The sequence below is a fragment of the Micropterus salmoides genome, unplaced genomic scaffold (genome assembly GCF_014851395.1).
Source record: "Micropterus salmoides isolate LMB-PRFRI ecotype aquatic unplaced genomic scaffold, ASM1485139v1 Ms_hic_scaffold_19, whole genome shotgun sequence".
In the NCBI taxonomy this organism is placed as follows: Eukaryota; Metazoa; Chordata; class Actinopteri; order Centrarchiformes; family Centrarchidae; genus Micropterus; species Micropterus salmoides.
The window spans coordinates 29,494,312-29,508,542 of NW_024041039.1; the positions used below are offsets into that span (position 1 = coordinate 29,494,312).

The 14,231-nt window shown below is 41.6% G+C and overlaps 1 protein-coding gene and 1 non-coding gene across 2 annotated transcripts; both read right to left on the reverse strand.

Annotated features, from left to right (window-relative positions):
• Positions 1-3,809: 3,809 nt before the first annotated feature.
• On the reverse strand, positions 3,810-3,882 carry trnat-ugu. Its single transcript has one exon. It is a non-coding gene; the product is annotated as a tRNA-Thr (tRNA).
• Positions 3,883-4,538: 656 nt separating this feature from the next.
• Positions 4,539-12,331, reverse strand: hhipl1 (HHIP-like 1). Its single transcript, XM_038728173.1, has 9 exons — positions 11,770-12,331; positions 9,039-9,685; positions 8,767-8,910; positions 8,232-8,560; positions 7,480-7,606; positions 6,760-6,905; positions 6,590-6,671; positions 5,959-6,041; positions 4,539-5,850 (listed from the first exon to the last, which is right to left on the reverse strand). Exons 1-9 carry the CDS (start codon positions 12,061-12,063, stop codon positions 5,282-5,284), a joined length of 2,421 nt encoding a protein of 806 aa, XP_038584101.1. The 5' UTR covers positions 12,064-12,331; the 3' UTR covers positions 4,539-5,281.
• Positions 12,332-14,231: the final 1,900 nt, after the last annotated feature.

Below are 14,231 nucleotides of genomic sequence, written 5' to 3' on the forward strand. Positions count from 1 at the left end.
AGCCCATCTGAAGGAGGGGATCATGTTTGAAGAGTTACCAAAATGGTACTGAAGATATTAAAAATATATAAATATATATACATATATATTCATATTCAGAGATTATGGTAGAAAGGATTTTTAATTTGAGATGTACGGATGTTTGTGCCTCAGTGGTTCTGGTGGGTGTTAGGGATCCACAGGCTGGGTGTTGGCACAAGACCCCAAGCTGTGTGATGAGATGAAGGAGACAAAGTGTCTCCCGGCTGGAGCCTCCATCTCTGCTCAATGACCCGATGGTGTCTGTTCACTGTTCACTGCGTCACCTCTCTGCCTATTAATAGGGTCAGGCTCCTGTCCATATGGAGGGACCTGTGAATGGAAAAGACCATAGTGAAAATGCATGTGTGAGGCCATGGGTAAGCTAATACGGCATTAGAAGCGTCCATCTTATGGCTGCTCTTATTAGCTTTAGCCAAGAGTCTTGGCTCTGCAGTTGTTCCTGGAAGAAATAAGACTTATTCAGTTTGTTATCCAATTGGTGCAGTCTGTTTATTTTTAAAATGAGCATTTATAATAGAATTGTCTTTAATTTTGTAACATCTTTGCATTTATTTTGAAAAGCTAACAAGGTAGAGCAGCATAGTGAGCCTTTTTTTAAAAGAAACTTTACATTTGTTATCCATTTGTAAAGATTGGGCTTGGAGCTGAGACCCACATACAGGGTACTGAAGTCAGAATGTACTGAGAGACAGACCAACACTTTGTAGTTTCAGCCAATCCCCTCAAGTCCACAACCTGGGTTTCATTCTAGGCTACACCCTCTGATTTCAGTCACACATCAAATGCATCACCAAATCTGCTTTCTACCAACTCAAAACCATCTCCAGACTCTGTGGCCATCACTCACAGACTCTGCGGGAGAGACCCTCATCCATGCCTTCAACACCCTTCTGCAACAGAGCCCTGCCCTGGCTCCAGTATGTGCAGAGCTCAGATGCCGTGTGTACTGACCCGCACCAAGCCCTGGCAGCACATCACCCACACCCTCATCCATCTTCACTGGCTCCTGGTCAAGATCTTGTACGAAATCCTCCTTCTTACCCACAAATCTCTGCATACCTTTCCCCCCCTAGTACCTATCAGCCACCCCTATACACCCCCGGAATCTGCAGTCCTCAGACACAGGTCTGCTCGTCACCTGCTTTCAGTGTGGCAGCCTCTCCATTAAGGCCTAAGGACTTAATTAGTCTGTTCTCCCCAACAAACGTTGATTCTATCATTTTACGTTCTTGTGTTATTTGTTTTGTCTGCCTCCCTATGTGCAATGTGTCCTTGGGGAAATGTGCTAAACAAATGCAAATTGTTATTATTATTATTATTATTATTATTATTATTGTTATTGTTATTACTATAGAAAACGCATTCTTTAGGTAAATTGTAACATTGCATGAAAGAGTACACACACTGAACATGTAACAACATATAAATCAATCTTGTTGATTATGTTCATAAATGAAGGTATATTTACAACAGATGTGCCGATTTGTTTTATAATGAAAATATGCTGGGCTGAAACACATTTTCTCTTTTACACACACACACACACACACTGATGGCTCCACTGATAATCAACCCTGACAGGAGGAGGTGCAAATTCCAGGCGTTTTCTGTGGAGTCGGGATGCCACTCTAGCCGGCTCGGGCAGAGAGAGGGGTGGGGCATGAAAGCTAATATTTGGGAGAAGAGAGAAGGACAAGATATGCAGGAGGTTTGGACTGGGTGGAGATCCCCCGCGAGGCGAACTTCTCATTACTGAGAGCAGCTTATATTTTACTTTAAGAGACTTACTTCAAAGAAACAGAATTTAACTGCATAGTGTATGCATAAAATATAAGACAGACATTTAAAGAGATAGACAAATAATACTATAAATTAAATTATTAATACGTTTATGTGTGAAGCCATCTGAAAGTAGTTCAGAAGATGATGTTAAGTCAGGCATATTGGAAGAATGGTGGAAATTGTTCTTGTCATTTCTCTCTATAAAGAACGTATATCTCGTTGGGAAGATTTCAGTCAGAAGCGTCGAGAAAACAAACTAAAAAGAAAGAGTGAGGTCGCCATCTGCTCCCGAGCTCCTGACTGATATCAAACGTGAAACAGGATTATGTTCTGCTGACAGGAGGCAGTTCAGGGCCTCAGAAATGGCGGCAAGTAGCGGCACTGAGGTTCTACACCACAAGCCACAGACCCTCACATGGTTTGTAACATGCTGTGAAGTGAAAACCTCTTAAACCCACGTTTGGTGATCTTTGTGTTTTCACTTCAATTAAAGGATTAGAGGGTTTTCAGTCGGTTGAAAATATCTTAAACCCTTTGAAACAGCAAAGGCTAAACTGACAAATGCTCGGTAGCTGCTCTTAGCTCCTGAAGAGCTGACATTTTGCAGATACCAGCATTTCTAGAGAGATTTAATTTAAGCAAACAACTGATTTAATTGCATCAAGGTTTCGTGTCATGTCACCCAGACTAACACAGAGACTCATATTATTGATCAAAAAATCTCTAAAATTATCTGTCAGTTCTTTTGTCCTCTGGTTGTACAAAAGGCAAACACACATCTAATAGTCCAGACTTCATTTAATCTACTTTACCCAAATCACAAACTGTGAAAAGGCTTGAGGCTGAAGCAGCGGAGAGAATTTTGAATGAAACAGCACTGCCACCTGGTGGCAGGTCACACTTACTGTAGCAAACTGCCAAATACTAGGAAGAGCTACCTCATGATGGTCATGCTCTCAGCTGGCTGTTCACCTGCTTTGTTTGTTTGTTTGTTTGTTTTGTTTTGTTGAAATGCCAAGATTTGATAATGTTGCATGCTAATTATGTGCATTTTAGTAGTTTTGGTTTCCAACCTGTATGAACAATCTGCTTTGACCCAAAGACAAAAACAACTTTGAATCTGTTTTTTAAAAAATGCATTTTCTTAAGAGAGGGTACATTCTGTCATTGAATTCAACATGTAGTCAACTTTTACACACTTTAAAAATTGCACTGCCATGTCCTTCATGTGATAAGCTGCCGTAAAAGCTTATGACGTTAACTATTTTTAGTTATTGGGGATGTATGAGGCAGAGTGATGTTATTGCTTATGGGTATTGTATTGATTTTGTGGGACCCAGTCACCTGCTGTCTTGCATCATTTATTGTGGTATCCTTTATATTTTTGTAGGTGTGTGTGTTTTATACTCTCCATCTTATAATTCAAATTACACTAAACTGGACTCACACTGTGGCAGGAAGGGACCACTGGGGAGGGGGAACAATTCAGAAGAGAATTCCAGGAAATATACACGACCATTCCACACCAAAGCAACCAAAATTGTTTAATTATGACCTTTAGGATATCAGGCTGGATGGAAAGAACCAAGGTAAGAAACAGAGCCAAGGGCCACACATTGGCAGGCTGTAAGCCTGGCTACAGCCCCTGAGATGTGATGCTCAGCATATCAATGACAGAACAGAACACAGAGGAAAGACCGCTCAAACAAGCACTAATGGGTTAGAATAAAAGGCTTGTCATTTACACTTTACTTGTCTATTACTTATTTTTAAGTTGATGTTTTGATAATAATTTCAGACGCGAATCATCATGAAATATTTAAACATTTTAAAGAGAATCCAATTCTGCTGAAGTCCAGAAGGTGCCAGTACAGAGCCGCCTTTGTTTAGTCAGAACTGAATGTGGACGTGCGCGCTAACCTTTAGTACAATTCAAGCTTCCTGCTATACTGACAAAAAGCAGCTGAAGCTGCGGAAAATTCACAAGGCCCCAGCGAGGATCGAACTCGCGACCCCTGGTTTACAAGACCAGTGCTCTAACCACTGAGCTATGGAGCCAATGGTGTTGAGTCGACCATTTCTTTTCTTTTTCTTCTTTCTTATTATTATTAGCTGTCCACTCGGTATTCTCATACGACAGGTTTGAATTTTGTTCGCTAGTAGGTAAGTTGAACACCAACCTCAAGCTAACTAAGCAGTAGACTATGATAAAACACTAACAACCAAACGACAGCAGTGCGAAACCCTAGACAGTGACGTTATTATAAGTTTTTCTCGACGCTTTAATTAACTTTAAGCTAGAAGTTATTAAAGTTATGTCGTAACCTTTTTATATAACGTTACAGTATGGTCAGAACATGTCACATTAACGCTTCAGAATAACAACATACAGTTTGCGGTGCTCTAATGTTAAAATGGCTGAAGCAGAACGTGCAGGCTGTCATGCTAAAACAGGCCAAATTGGCTAACATTACAAACAAACACAAGCCTCGCCAGCACGTCCTTACGTTTCAGCTACATGATATTGTTTTATTGTATAACTGTGTTATTTTGCTGGACTGTCAATAAAGCCAAGATGTGAAAACAATTTATAAAGCATTTCCAAACGTTGTCTTCTTTTCAATAGGTCTACATGTTGTAATCTCATAAAACAGTGCTATATGTCGCGGTATGTCAGACCTACCTGTTTGGTCTAGTTTGTGAGGAAGCCAGAAGAAACTACAAAGCTTTTATTAATATCATTTACCAAAATAATAACCATGCTACAACCGTACATTCATTCAGTCAGTGGGTATTGAACATTTAAAACGTTAGGAAGAGTGGCATTCAGACCCTTAAGTTTGTTACAGTAACAAATCACTGAGGAGGCAAATACAATAGTGCCAAACATACATTCAAATTAAACATTCAAAAGTCTGTAAGGACAAATTAAAAATAAAATCTTACATAAACATTTACCTGTGTGAGTGATTTGTGCCAATTACTGGCAAGTAGGAGACCCCCCACCCTGGGATATGGTTAAAGTGTTAGATATAATCATTCCAGCAGTTAGGGCAGGCTATCTAATAATGCTTTGATGAAATAATTTGCCTCAACCTAAATCACCTCCTGCTTCAGATTATGATCCTGAACTTTCTTCTATTGAAAGATTTGTTCCATGCCCCTTATGCAAAGCACTACGTATTGTGGTTGCACTGCTCCAAGAATGTCCCTTTGTTTTTCGGCCTAGTGATGGACTGACGACAAAATCCAGAAATTTAAGATCACTTTTATACTATTTAACTCCATTTTACCTGCTGGAAATATCATGGCACAAAGGGCTATGTTTGGTGTGCACAGTCATGGGAATAAGAATATTCTCCATATTGAAATACAAGTGTTGAAATGTTTTAAATTAAGGGTGAATTTTAAGGTTTAGTTAATGATAATTTGGTCAGACTTCATAGTAGTCAAACATTTAGACTTCCACAACATAGTCCGAGTTGCCACAGATCACCCCAGCGTCTTCGTAATGGGCACAGTTATGCGTCCCCACGCCGGCATGTCGGCACTCCAGCAGACTGGACTCTGTCCCTTCACACTGAACATCATCGAGAATAATCCGCAGATCCTTCCCCTCCCCGAACTCTGAGTTCTTGGCTGCCTTCAGAGCGTACCGAAAACCTAGCTGCCGGCAAACCACTACAGCGTTCTTCGTGGTCCATAGGTCGTCACACACGGTGCCCCACTCCCCGTTAACGTAGATCTCCACCCGTCCGTGGTCGCTGCGGCCTTCTTCGTCCCCAACCAGCCTCACTGCTCCATTCTGGAGCTCGGGCGCACTCTCTGCTCTGGATTTGCCCTTCCTACGTCGGCCTTTCCGCCTCGAATGTCTGGGTGGTTTGGTGGTAGTTGTGGTTGGCAAAGGGGTGGTGGGGTCTGGTCCTAATTCACCTAGACTGTCAATGAGCTCTTGGAGCCAGTCATAGGACTCTGTGGGTTGTGGCTCAGGCTTGTTTTTGCTTGGTGGCTCAACGCCAATTAATGCTGAATAATGATGAAAAAAACCACATATTAACATAAACAAATTAATATCACAGATTTCATTTGTTTTATAGCAGGTAGTGAGGTCAAAGTGTTTCTGAATTGACTCACTTTCCTGTGGAACAAACTTGATGAGGTTACTTTTCACTCTGACAGGAAGAGGGTCGTAGTGACATTGTCTCGGTGAAGCGCGTCTGAAAAACAACAACAGAATGAAATATTGTTGCATGTTGCACTTCCAGCTCGAGTCACAACAGTGGTGAGGAACAGTTCCAATGAGCTTGATGGCTGGGAAACAAATTAGGTGACACAACCATCTAGTGCTGAGAGAAATGCAGAGGGAGCCAAGAGCTGTCTGAAGCAATGTCAGAGGAGGGAGATTTAGGCCTTTCACACTACTGCCAATACTGCTTCATTTCCCTTCTTTACCTAAACAGAGACAGGCAGTATAACGTCCTCATTCAGCAGAAAGTTATCCCACTAGTGCTGAGAAAACACAGCCCTAAGCTCACATCTATGCCAGTTATGATCATGATACTGCACATCCCTCGGTCTCACTGACAAGAATGACATGCCTGTGTTTCTAATTATGAACAGATGTGTGTTTTCCAAGAAACAGAAATAGAACTGTACATACTCTACACACAGGAAGCAGTTATTGTGTGATGGCAAATCACACAAGTTTTCTTTGTGTTACGATGGTGACATAAGAAGGAAGCAAACTAGTGATTATAGTACTCACCTTGAGGGGTCCACCACTTTATAAACGACTCCTGAAGGTGACGTAGCGCTCGGTATTCCCGTCGACATGAAGTACAACTCGCCTGATGGAAAGAACAAAACATTACATCGGGAGGACGTTACACATTTCCAAATGACAGCTAGTGCAGTGTGAGGCTGTGCATGTGTTACCAGCTTCATCCTCTGCAAAGGAGATGATGTACTTGTGGTAGTTGTTGATGAGGCCGGGGAAGGCGCAGGTCAGGCCCATGCCCATACAGATCTCATTGTATTTCCATTGCCCTGTGTTTCTGTCCTCCCGCAGACTCATCAAGCGCCTGGAAAAGGAATCAGATCTACAATCTCTAATGTGCAGTGCACCATTATTTTATGGTGAAGCGTTACCAACCAATTTTGTCTACTTGTACTTGGGTTTATGCTTTCCTACATTTCCCAAAGTACTTTTAAACATGTCTATGAAGATTCTCAGTCATCCAGGTCATAGTTATCCAACGAAGGTTAAAATCAAGGGCAACTGGACTTGCTTTTACTTTTAAACATCCTTAGAGAACCTACATGAACCTCTACTGTACAGCAGTGGTGGAAGAAGTATTCAGTAAAAGCATCAATCAATACCACAGTGTCAAAATATCCTGATAATCATTTGGATAATCTATGAATTAAACTAGTTCACGCAAGTCATGTTATTCTGAAATCCTCAAATGCAGGTACTGCAGGCATCCAACAAACACCAGGTATCTTTTCAGTTATCAGATTAAGGTCTGACATCACATTGTTGCCATTCCTCAAAAATATTTCATTGCGGTCCTGTTCCTGACAAAAACACAAGCTTCAGAGGTTGGTGGGGTTTTTCAGCAAAGAAAATGTGCTATTTACCAGATTAAACCTTACCCACTCATGAAGTCTCCGAATATATACATGCCATTCAGGTTGGGGTATTCACAGCTTCGGTACACATAGCCACCGGTCACTGACTTGCCCATTTTGTGAGGGTACGCATAAATAGGCAAGACATCATCTGTGAAAAAATTCAAAAGTCATTTGGTATTGGTGTTACTGAGTTTCTCCTTTAGCTCTGTTAGTCATTTCTTTACAATGAAGCCAAGAAATTTAAAAGCTGAGCATATCTCTCAAGGGTAAGTCAAAGTCCATGTGATGATGCCAAATGATTATATGCCCAAAGTAATCAAAATCTAATCTATGCATATTTTATCTATGTATTTTTTCTCTTGTTTAGTAAATGGTGTTTAAAAAGTGTTTTAATCTCCATTAACCTCAAAAGTTATTTTTTAAATGGCTGTTTCCGAAGAGAAAGTGGCCTCGTGGCCAGTTGGATTAGTTTTTATTATGAGTTCATGTCCTTTACATTGTAGCGGCAACAAATAAGTTGGTCACCATTTATACCACGGGCCAAGATTCTACAGTTTTTATTTCCAACAAAACACTACAAAAGCTAATTACATCCAGACAAGAAAAGATACAGAAGAGAGCTGCTATGGTGTTTGTGTGTAATGAAAAACTCCCGAATCTTGGCCCTTCATCACGCAAACACTATTGGAGACCAACACTGCTGTCTGCGTTTGAAGGAAAGTAACAATGGGTGTTTTCAAACCACTTGACTGTAATCACCAAAGCATGCCTACCTAGCGTGTTGTTAGCACACAGCTTCTTATCGTAGCAGGAGAAGCCCTCTTTGGCTCTCCAGCCGTAGTTCCGACCTTTCTCGATGATGTCTATCTCTTCGAACTTGTTCTGGCCCACATCCCCGCAGAAGATGCGCCCTTTGCCCTCTTTGGTACGAGGGTCACCTCGGTCCACAGAACACCTCCACATATTGCGGACACCGTAAGCATAAATCTCAGGTCGTGCCCCCGGCTCGTGTATGAAGGGGTTATCTGGAGGAATTCTGTACAACGGGCCTCTCTCATTGTTATCCACATCAATGCGGAGAACTTTACCCAATAGAGCTGACCTGTGGCAATATGGAAAATATCTCATTTTATCTTAAATGTATAGACACATAGAATTACTGTCTTTAAATTAAAACAAAGTAAAACAGGAGTCATGCAAAGTCCTACATATGGTTCTTTGCTACATTTTCTAAAGTTGGATGCATCCTTTGTTACTTCAGATCATTTAAGGGTGTCTACTTTTGGAAATCTTAAGTGGACATCTTACTTGTTCTGGGCATTCCCATATTTCCCGAATGGGTCTCCTGCCATTCCACCATCCCCTGTGAAAATGTACAGGTAGCCATCATCTGCAAATAGAAGTTGCCCTCCATTGTGGTTTGATGCTGGTTCATCAATCTCCAGAATAACCCTGGATGGACACATGACAAAAAAGACAAAGGACCAGGTATAACTCCTCATGAGAGTTTATTTCTCTGGCTGCATGCCGAGTTTTAAATGTTTCAATGTTGCTAACCTGGATCGGCAGTCCATACCTACCGCTCAGAGGTGTGATCCACCACATTCATGTCGTTGGCTGACACATGGAACTCACTGATCCGGATCCTCTCATCGAAACCAACTTCCACAGAGTAATACACATACAGCTTTCCGTTGTACTTGTAATTGGGGTGAAAGGTCAGTCCCAGAAAGCCTCTCTCGTCACCTTCCCATGATGAAGTTAACACTGCCTTAGTAATGTTCAAAAATGGTTTCTCCAGTTTGGACCGGTCAGGAAGGTATGTCCACACCAAGCCCACCTGTTCTGCCACAAAGAACCGATGTGTGCCGTCTTTGGCGTGCACCATGGCTAGCGGGTTCCGCAACCCGTTTGCAACTTCTTCAAGGCACAGCTGAAGACAGCCGTCCGAGTCTGACTGAACCTGGCCCAGGTTTTTGGTGAGCTTCTGGTTGCTGAGGAGGTGTGGGTAGCAGTAGTCCACGTCGTCTAGCTCCAGGTACTGGCAGAGACGTGTCTGGTCTTTTTTGACTGTGGCTATGTGTGGGTCATCAGACAGGAAAGGGATGGTGGAGCTGCACTTCTTCCAAAACTGGGAGCAGTAGTCAGGACAGAGGCCGGGGATGGTCCTGACCGGGGTGCTCGGGTCCTCAGCATCAAAGAGGTGAGCTGCATAGGGAGAGCATACCTGGACAGATGGAGAAGAGCGATGAGGACTGCACTGTTTTGTGGTAGCATAAACAAGCTGAGAACTGACACAATATGTCAACACTGACGTATCGTCCCCTTTTAACTTGATATTCTTTACTTTTACACATCCAGCAAACACGGCAATAATCATAAAAACTATATATTGAAGAAATACTGTGAGCCAGGTTCAGGTTTGAAGAAGTTTCAGAGACTCATGAAGACATACATACAACATAGCATGGTTTATTGAGCCCGGCCGAGGAGATACAGTGGCAACATACAACATGTGAACACATCAAATGGCAACGCCAAATCTGAAGGAGAACATCTCTTGATCCATTTTATGTTTCTGTCTTCCCCCTAGTGCCTGTAGGTTTCCCTATTAGGTCATTTAGCTGGCCTTAACCTAGAACAACAAATCTATCTGATATTTAGACTCGGAATTTAGACTTGGAATCTATTAGTACCCATGAGTTGTACTCATGAGTTTTATCTGTGGAGCCAGTCAGTTCTTGTAAACATTCTTGTAAGACTCAACCTTAAGATTCCCAGAGAACTGATGCCTGGGCTACTGTCTCTACATTATCAGTTAAACTGTTGTCTCCCTAATAAGGAGAAATAACTAGAGCTGGAAGGTCAGTGAACACTTGTGGGGTCAGCTAATGTCTCTAAGCTAGACCGGTCTTACTTTTCCATGTTACATCAATTAAGACGAAAATTACACTATATATTAGTAAAGTAAGTCACAAATATCATGAGGAAATTGCAGAAAGCACAGAATACTAAGGTAAGAGTATTGTAATATAAAAGTTTCATGTTGTATGCCTGCAGACAAATGTAGTAATGTATTTTCTTTTTGCTTATGTAAGATTAACGGATATTTAGAACACAACTTTATGTTAATGTCTTAACACACAAAAGGCAAGCATTTTTTCACAAAACAGAAAAAAGCATAATCAGCAGGACAACAAGTATTTGATGATGATCAGTTTCCAATAATGAGACTAATTGGTCTTTCCCCATATGAAGAACATACATCACATCTAGAAATAAACACAACGTCCGGAATCTAATCCAACAGATTGGGAAGCTCATGGTGAAACTGTTATTGGGTACATCTGCCTGATAATAAATTGCAGCCCCTGTTGCTAAATCAACATCTTAGGTGTCAAAGCTTTAACACCTTCTCTCCCTCTGCTTACATCTGTGAGGGCAGACCTTTACCTTAATTCAGCTCATCAGTGTACCTGATGAAAAGTGGCCATAATATTGTATATTTTTACTGTATGATCATATTATTCTGATGAAATGTTTTGGTATTCATGAAGTGTTTTTACCCAGAGCGTCACTTTGCGTGGTGGGGACACAAGGGCTCAGATTAGGGGAGAGATGATACTCTTGGGTCACGAGATGTGAAGATGCACCAGAACAAGACAAGAAGATTCTTTAACGCTATTTTGAAGAAATAGGAAATGATAAAATATTGGAGTGGGGGTTTGGGGGTCCTCCCCCAGAAAATTGGAGCCTTAAAGACTTAATTTCCTGCATTGTGGAGACATTTTCTGCATGGCTTTGTGGTGGAAATGGTGGTCTTTATATATCGAAAGGGAAATAAAAAATTCATCTTGCAAGTGAAAATTCATGAACAAACAAATAGGCTATAATACAGTTATCAGTAGCTTTTTTAGCAACTGGGTTTTTTTGGACAATGCACATTTGTTTCTTGTATATTTAAACTGCATTGCATGTTTTCTTGCAGTATAAATAAACCTTTCTCAAAGCATCTTCATTTGTTGGTTAACATTCCTTGGTGCAAGCTATTTTTCAGAAAATCTTGCTTACAAAACGTGATGGGGACAGAATTAGCTAGGCTATTATAAATGGGGTGGGGACATGTCCCCAAGGTCCCCAGTGTAAATGACACAAATGGTTTTTACACATGATAGATTTCTGTTTTTTTAAGAGTCAATGTTTATCCTGTTGTCTGGCCACTGGCGCATGTTTTTGCTGTTTGTCAGGCTGCTGGCGCATGATGGAGACGTTTTGGACTAAGCCAAGCGACCTTTGTCCATGCATGCCTACCTGGCAGAGCAGCTCCTGGACGAACCCAGCACAGTTGGCATATCCATAATAATCGAAATTATCCATAATCTGGTAGTACTTTGCCATTAGTTCCTGGTCTTTCTGATAATCACAGCAGCCAAACTCCTTGTACATGACGCAAAACTCCAGCTGCCTCAGCGGTCGAAAGGGCGGCTTAAAGTCCAAACACTGCGGGTGCAACATTACAGGTGCGACACATAATACCAAAAAATACCAGATGCCAATCGGCGAGAGCCACAGCCGACCCGGGACTTGGCCATAACTCCGCTCCATTATGGCGTGCGTTGGAGATCATGGAAGGGAAAGTTGTGCAGACGCGGCTTCCTGTCTGCACTTTGCTCTAACTCCAATCATCCGCTTTATGCGTCCTTCTGACGTTGTGAACCGCTGTGTCCTCTGTCAACCTGGACTGTCTGTCGTCAGGCGGCAAATTCGGGAGCCGTGCGGTCGGTGTGCGGTCCATCTGCACACAAAATGGGAGGAAGCCAACGACCGAGGCTGTTAACCGCGTTACCGAAGACAGGGAGAGTCTCCCTGCTGCTGTCTGTGTATTAGACCAAGAATAATTCCAATAACATCATCAACAACAGCAATACCATTATAGTGACCTAATAGTGACGTCATCATCTACAACACTAGTGATTTTATTACTAATATCACCATCAGCAAGTCCTTTATTAATCCCATATATCCTATTTATTTGCCATAGTTTTCATTGAATCCACTCTTCTGAATTTCAATTAGAGGACGCACTGCATTGTGGGTCTGTGGGTTCTTCTATTATTGTAGTTTCTTGAGTTGAACTGATCTCTTTCGCAACATATTGTTGAATGATCATCCATGTCAACTCTGGCTGCCCAGTAGATGGCGACCTTACGTTGTCTAAATCATGACTCCAGGGGCAAAACAGTCGCCTCAATAATAATAATAATAATAATAATTTTTAGTGTGGCAATTGCTCACTGAAAGGCAGAAAAGGGTTCACTCCAGTTGCATTTCGGTACAGTCTTGCATATTAGAGGTATTGTTGAAATCCAGGTCGTGGAATGGGGGAAGATGAATGTATTTAAAATAACAATGGATTTAATGAAGCGGGACAAAAGTAAGCAGAGGGAGAAAAGTACATTCAGCAGCTAATTGGTGAAGTGCACTTATTTTAGTAAACATGTTGAGTGAGCCTATTTGAAACCAATAAAAGAAAGACGTGTGTGCAGACCCAGTGTTCTAAATGCGTCTAAGAAAGGGTTCTCTTTCTATTCATACTTTAAATTCTGTTTTGTCCAAACTGTGTTACATGTTGCATAATGTTGCTTGTTTGATATTTCATGTCCACGCTGTCAAAAGTATGGGTTTTGCTTTTAAAAGATTTAAAAGATATATTTTGAATGGGAGAATTACCAGATTGTTCAAACAGAGATATTAAATGGGCTTAATTTGGACAGGACTACTGTCTAAATCCTGAAAGGGGTCTGTATCTAACCACTTTAAAGGAACATTTTGAAAAAACAATTGAGGCACACAAGCTGGAATAACACAAGGGTTCTTCTCACTTCTGTGATATTGTGCCACTGTGCATGCAGCACTCCTGGTTTATCTGATATCATTTTCATGAGTGAGTTGGTTCTATTAAGCCTAGAGGGTTTTCTGGTTTGGAGTAAGAGCATGTGTCCCGTAAATGTGTGCAGCATCTGATATTTTTCCACAAAAGAATGACAAATGGAATAGTCAGATGCTTGGCAAATGGATACCCAAGATAAGAGAAGAAGCTCCTCTGTTGATCCCCCATGGGGGAAATTCAAGTTGCCAAAGCAGCTCAGGGGAATGTAGTGCAAAGAGTAAAAGAAATACAATAAAAGTACAATCTATGATCAAATCAGAATCAAATATAAAATATACCTACACACTATATAGGCTACAATGAAAAATATAATATGGTGACCTATTCATGGTGTATCTGTACATGCAAAGTTTCTGAGGTATTGTGCATGTGCCCTTTTCAGTTTAAGAGTCTCTGTGAGCAGAGATGAGGGAAACGTGGGGTGGTGTTGCCTTGTGGACATAGACTTTATATGAAAAGGTTGTGGAGGTGGGATGTACTGGGTGCTGTGGCATGAAGTCTGAAAGCCCACTGGCAGTTTTCTTAATATAGTGTCTCTGAAATGTTAGTGTGTAACATATTTAGGCTATTGCTCTTTGAATTCCCAGCTGGACATGACACAGTCAGCGGGTTAGTTGGCGCTAGTGGAAGAGAACCAGCCAACATTGGCCGTGGACGCGTAAGGGCCACCACGCTGTCTGGTGGCCCTTATGTTAGAAACGCAGGATCCTGGATTCAGGTCTGTGGGGCTGCCTGCAGAGGACACTGTGTTACATTCTGTAAAGTGGGGTGAGCTCTCTCTCTCTCTCTCTCTCTCTCTCTCTCTCTCTCTCTCTCTGTCTGT

Coding starts and splice junctions, on each gene's coding strand:
- hhipl1 (XM_038728173.1), bottom strand. CDS start 12,063: ATGGAGCGGAGTTATGGCCAAGTCCCGGGTCGGCTGTGGCTCTCGCCG. Junction 6,672..6,759: donor CTTTGCAGAGGATGAAGCTG/GTAACACATGCA, acceptor TCTTTCCATCAG/GCGAGTTGTACTTCATGTCG. Junction 5,851..5,958: donor CAAGTTTGTTCCACAGGAAA/GTGAGTCAATTC, acceptor ATCATTATTCAG/CATTAATTGGCGTTGAGCCA.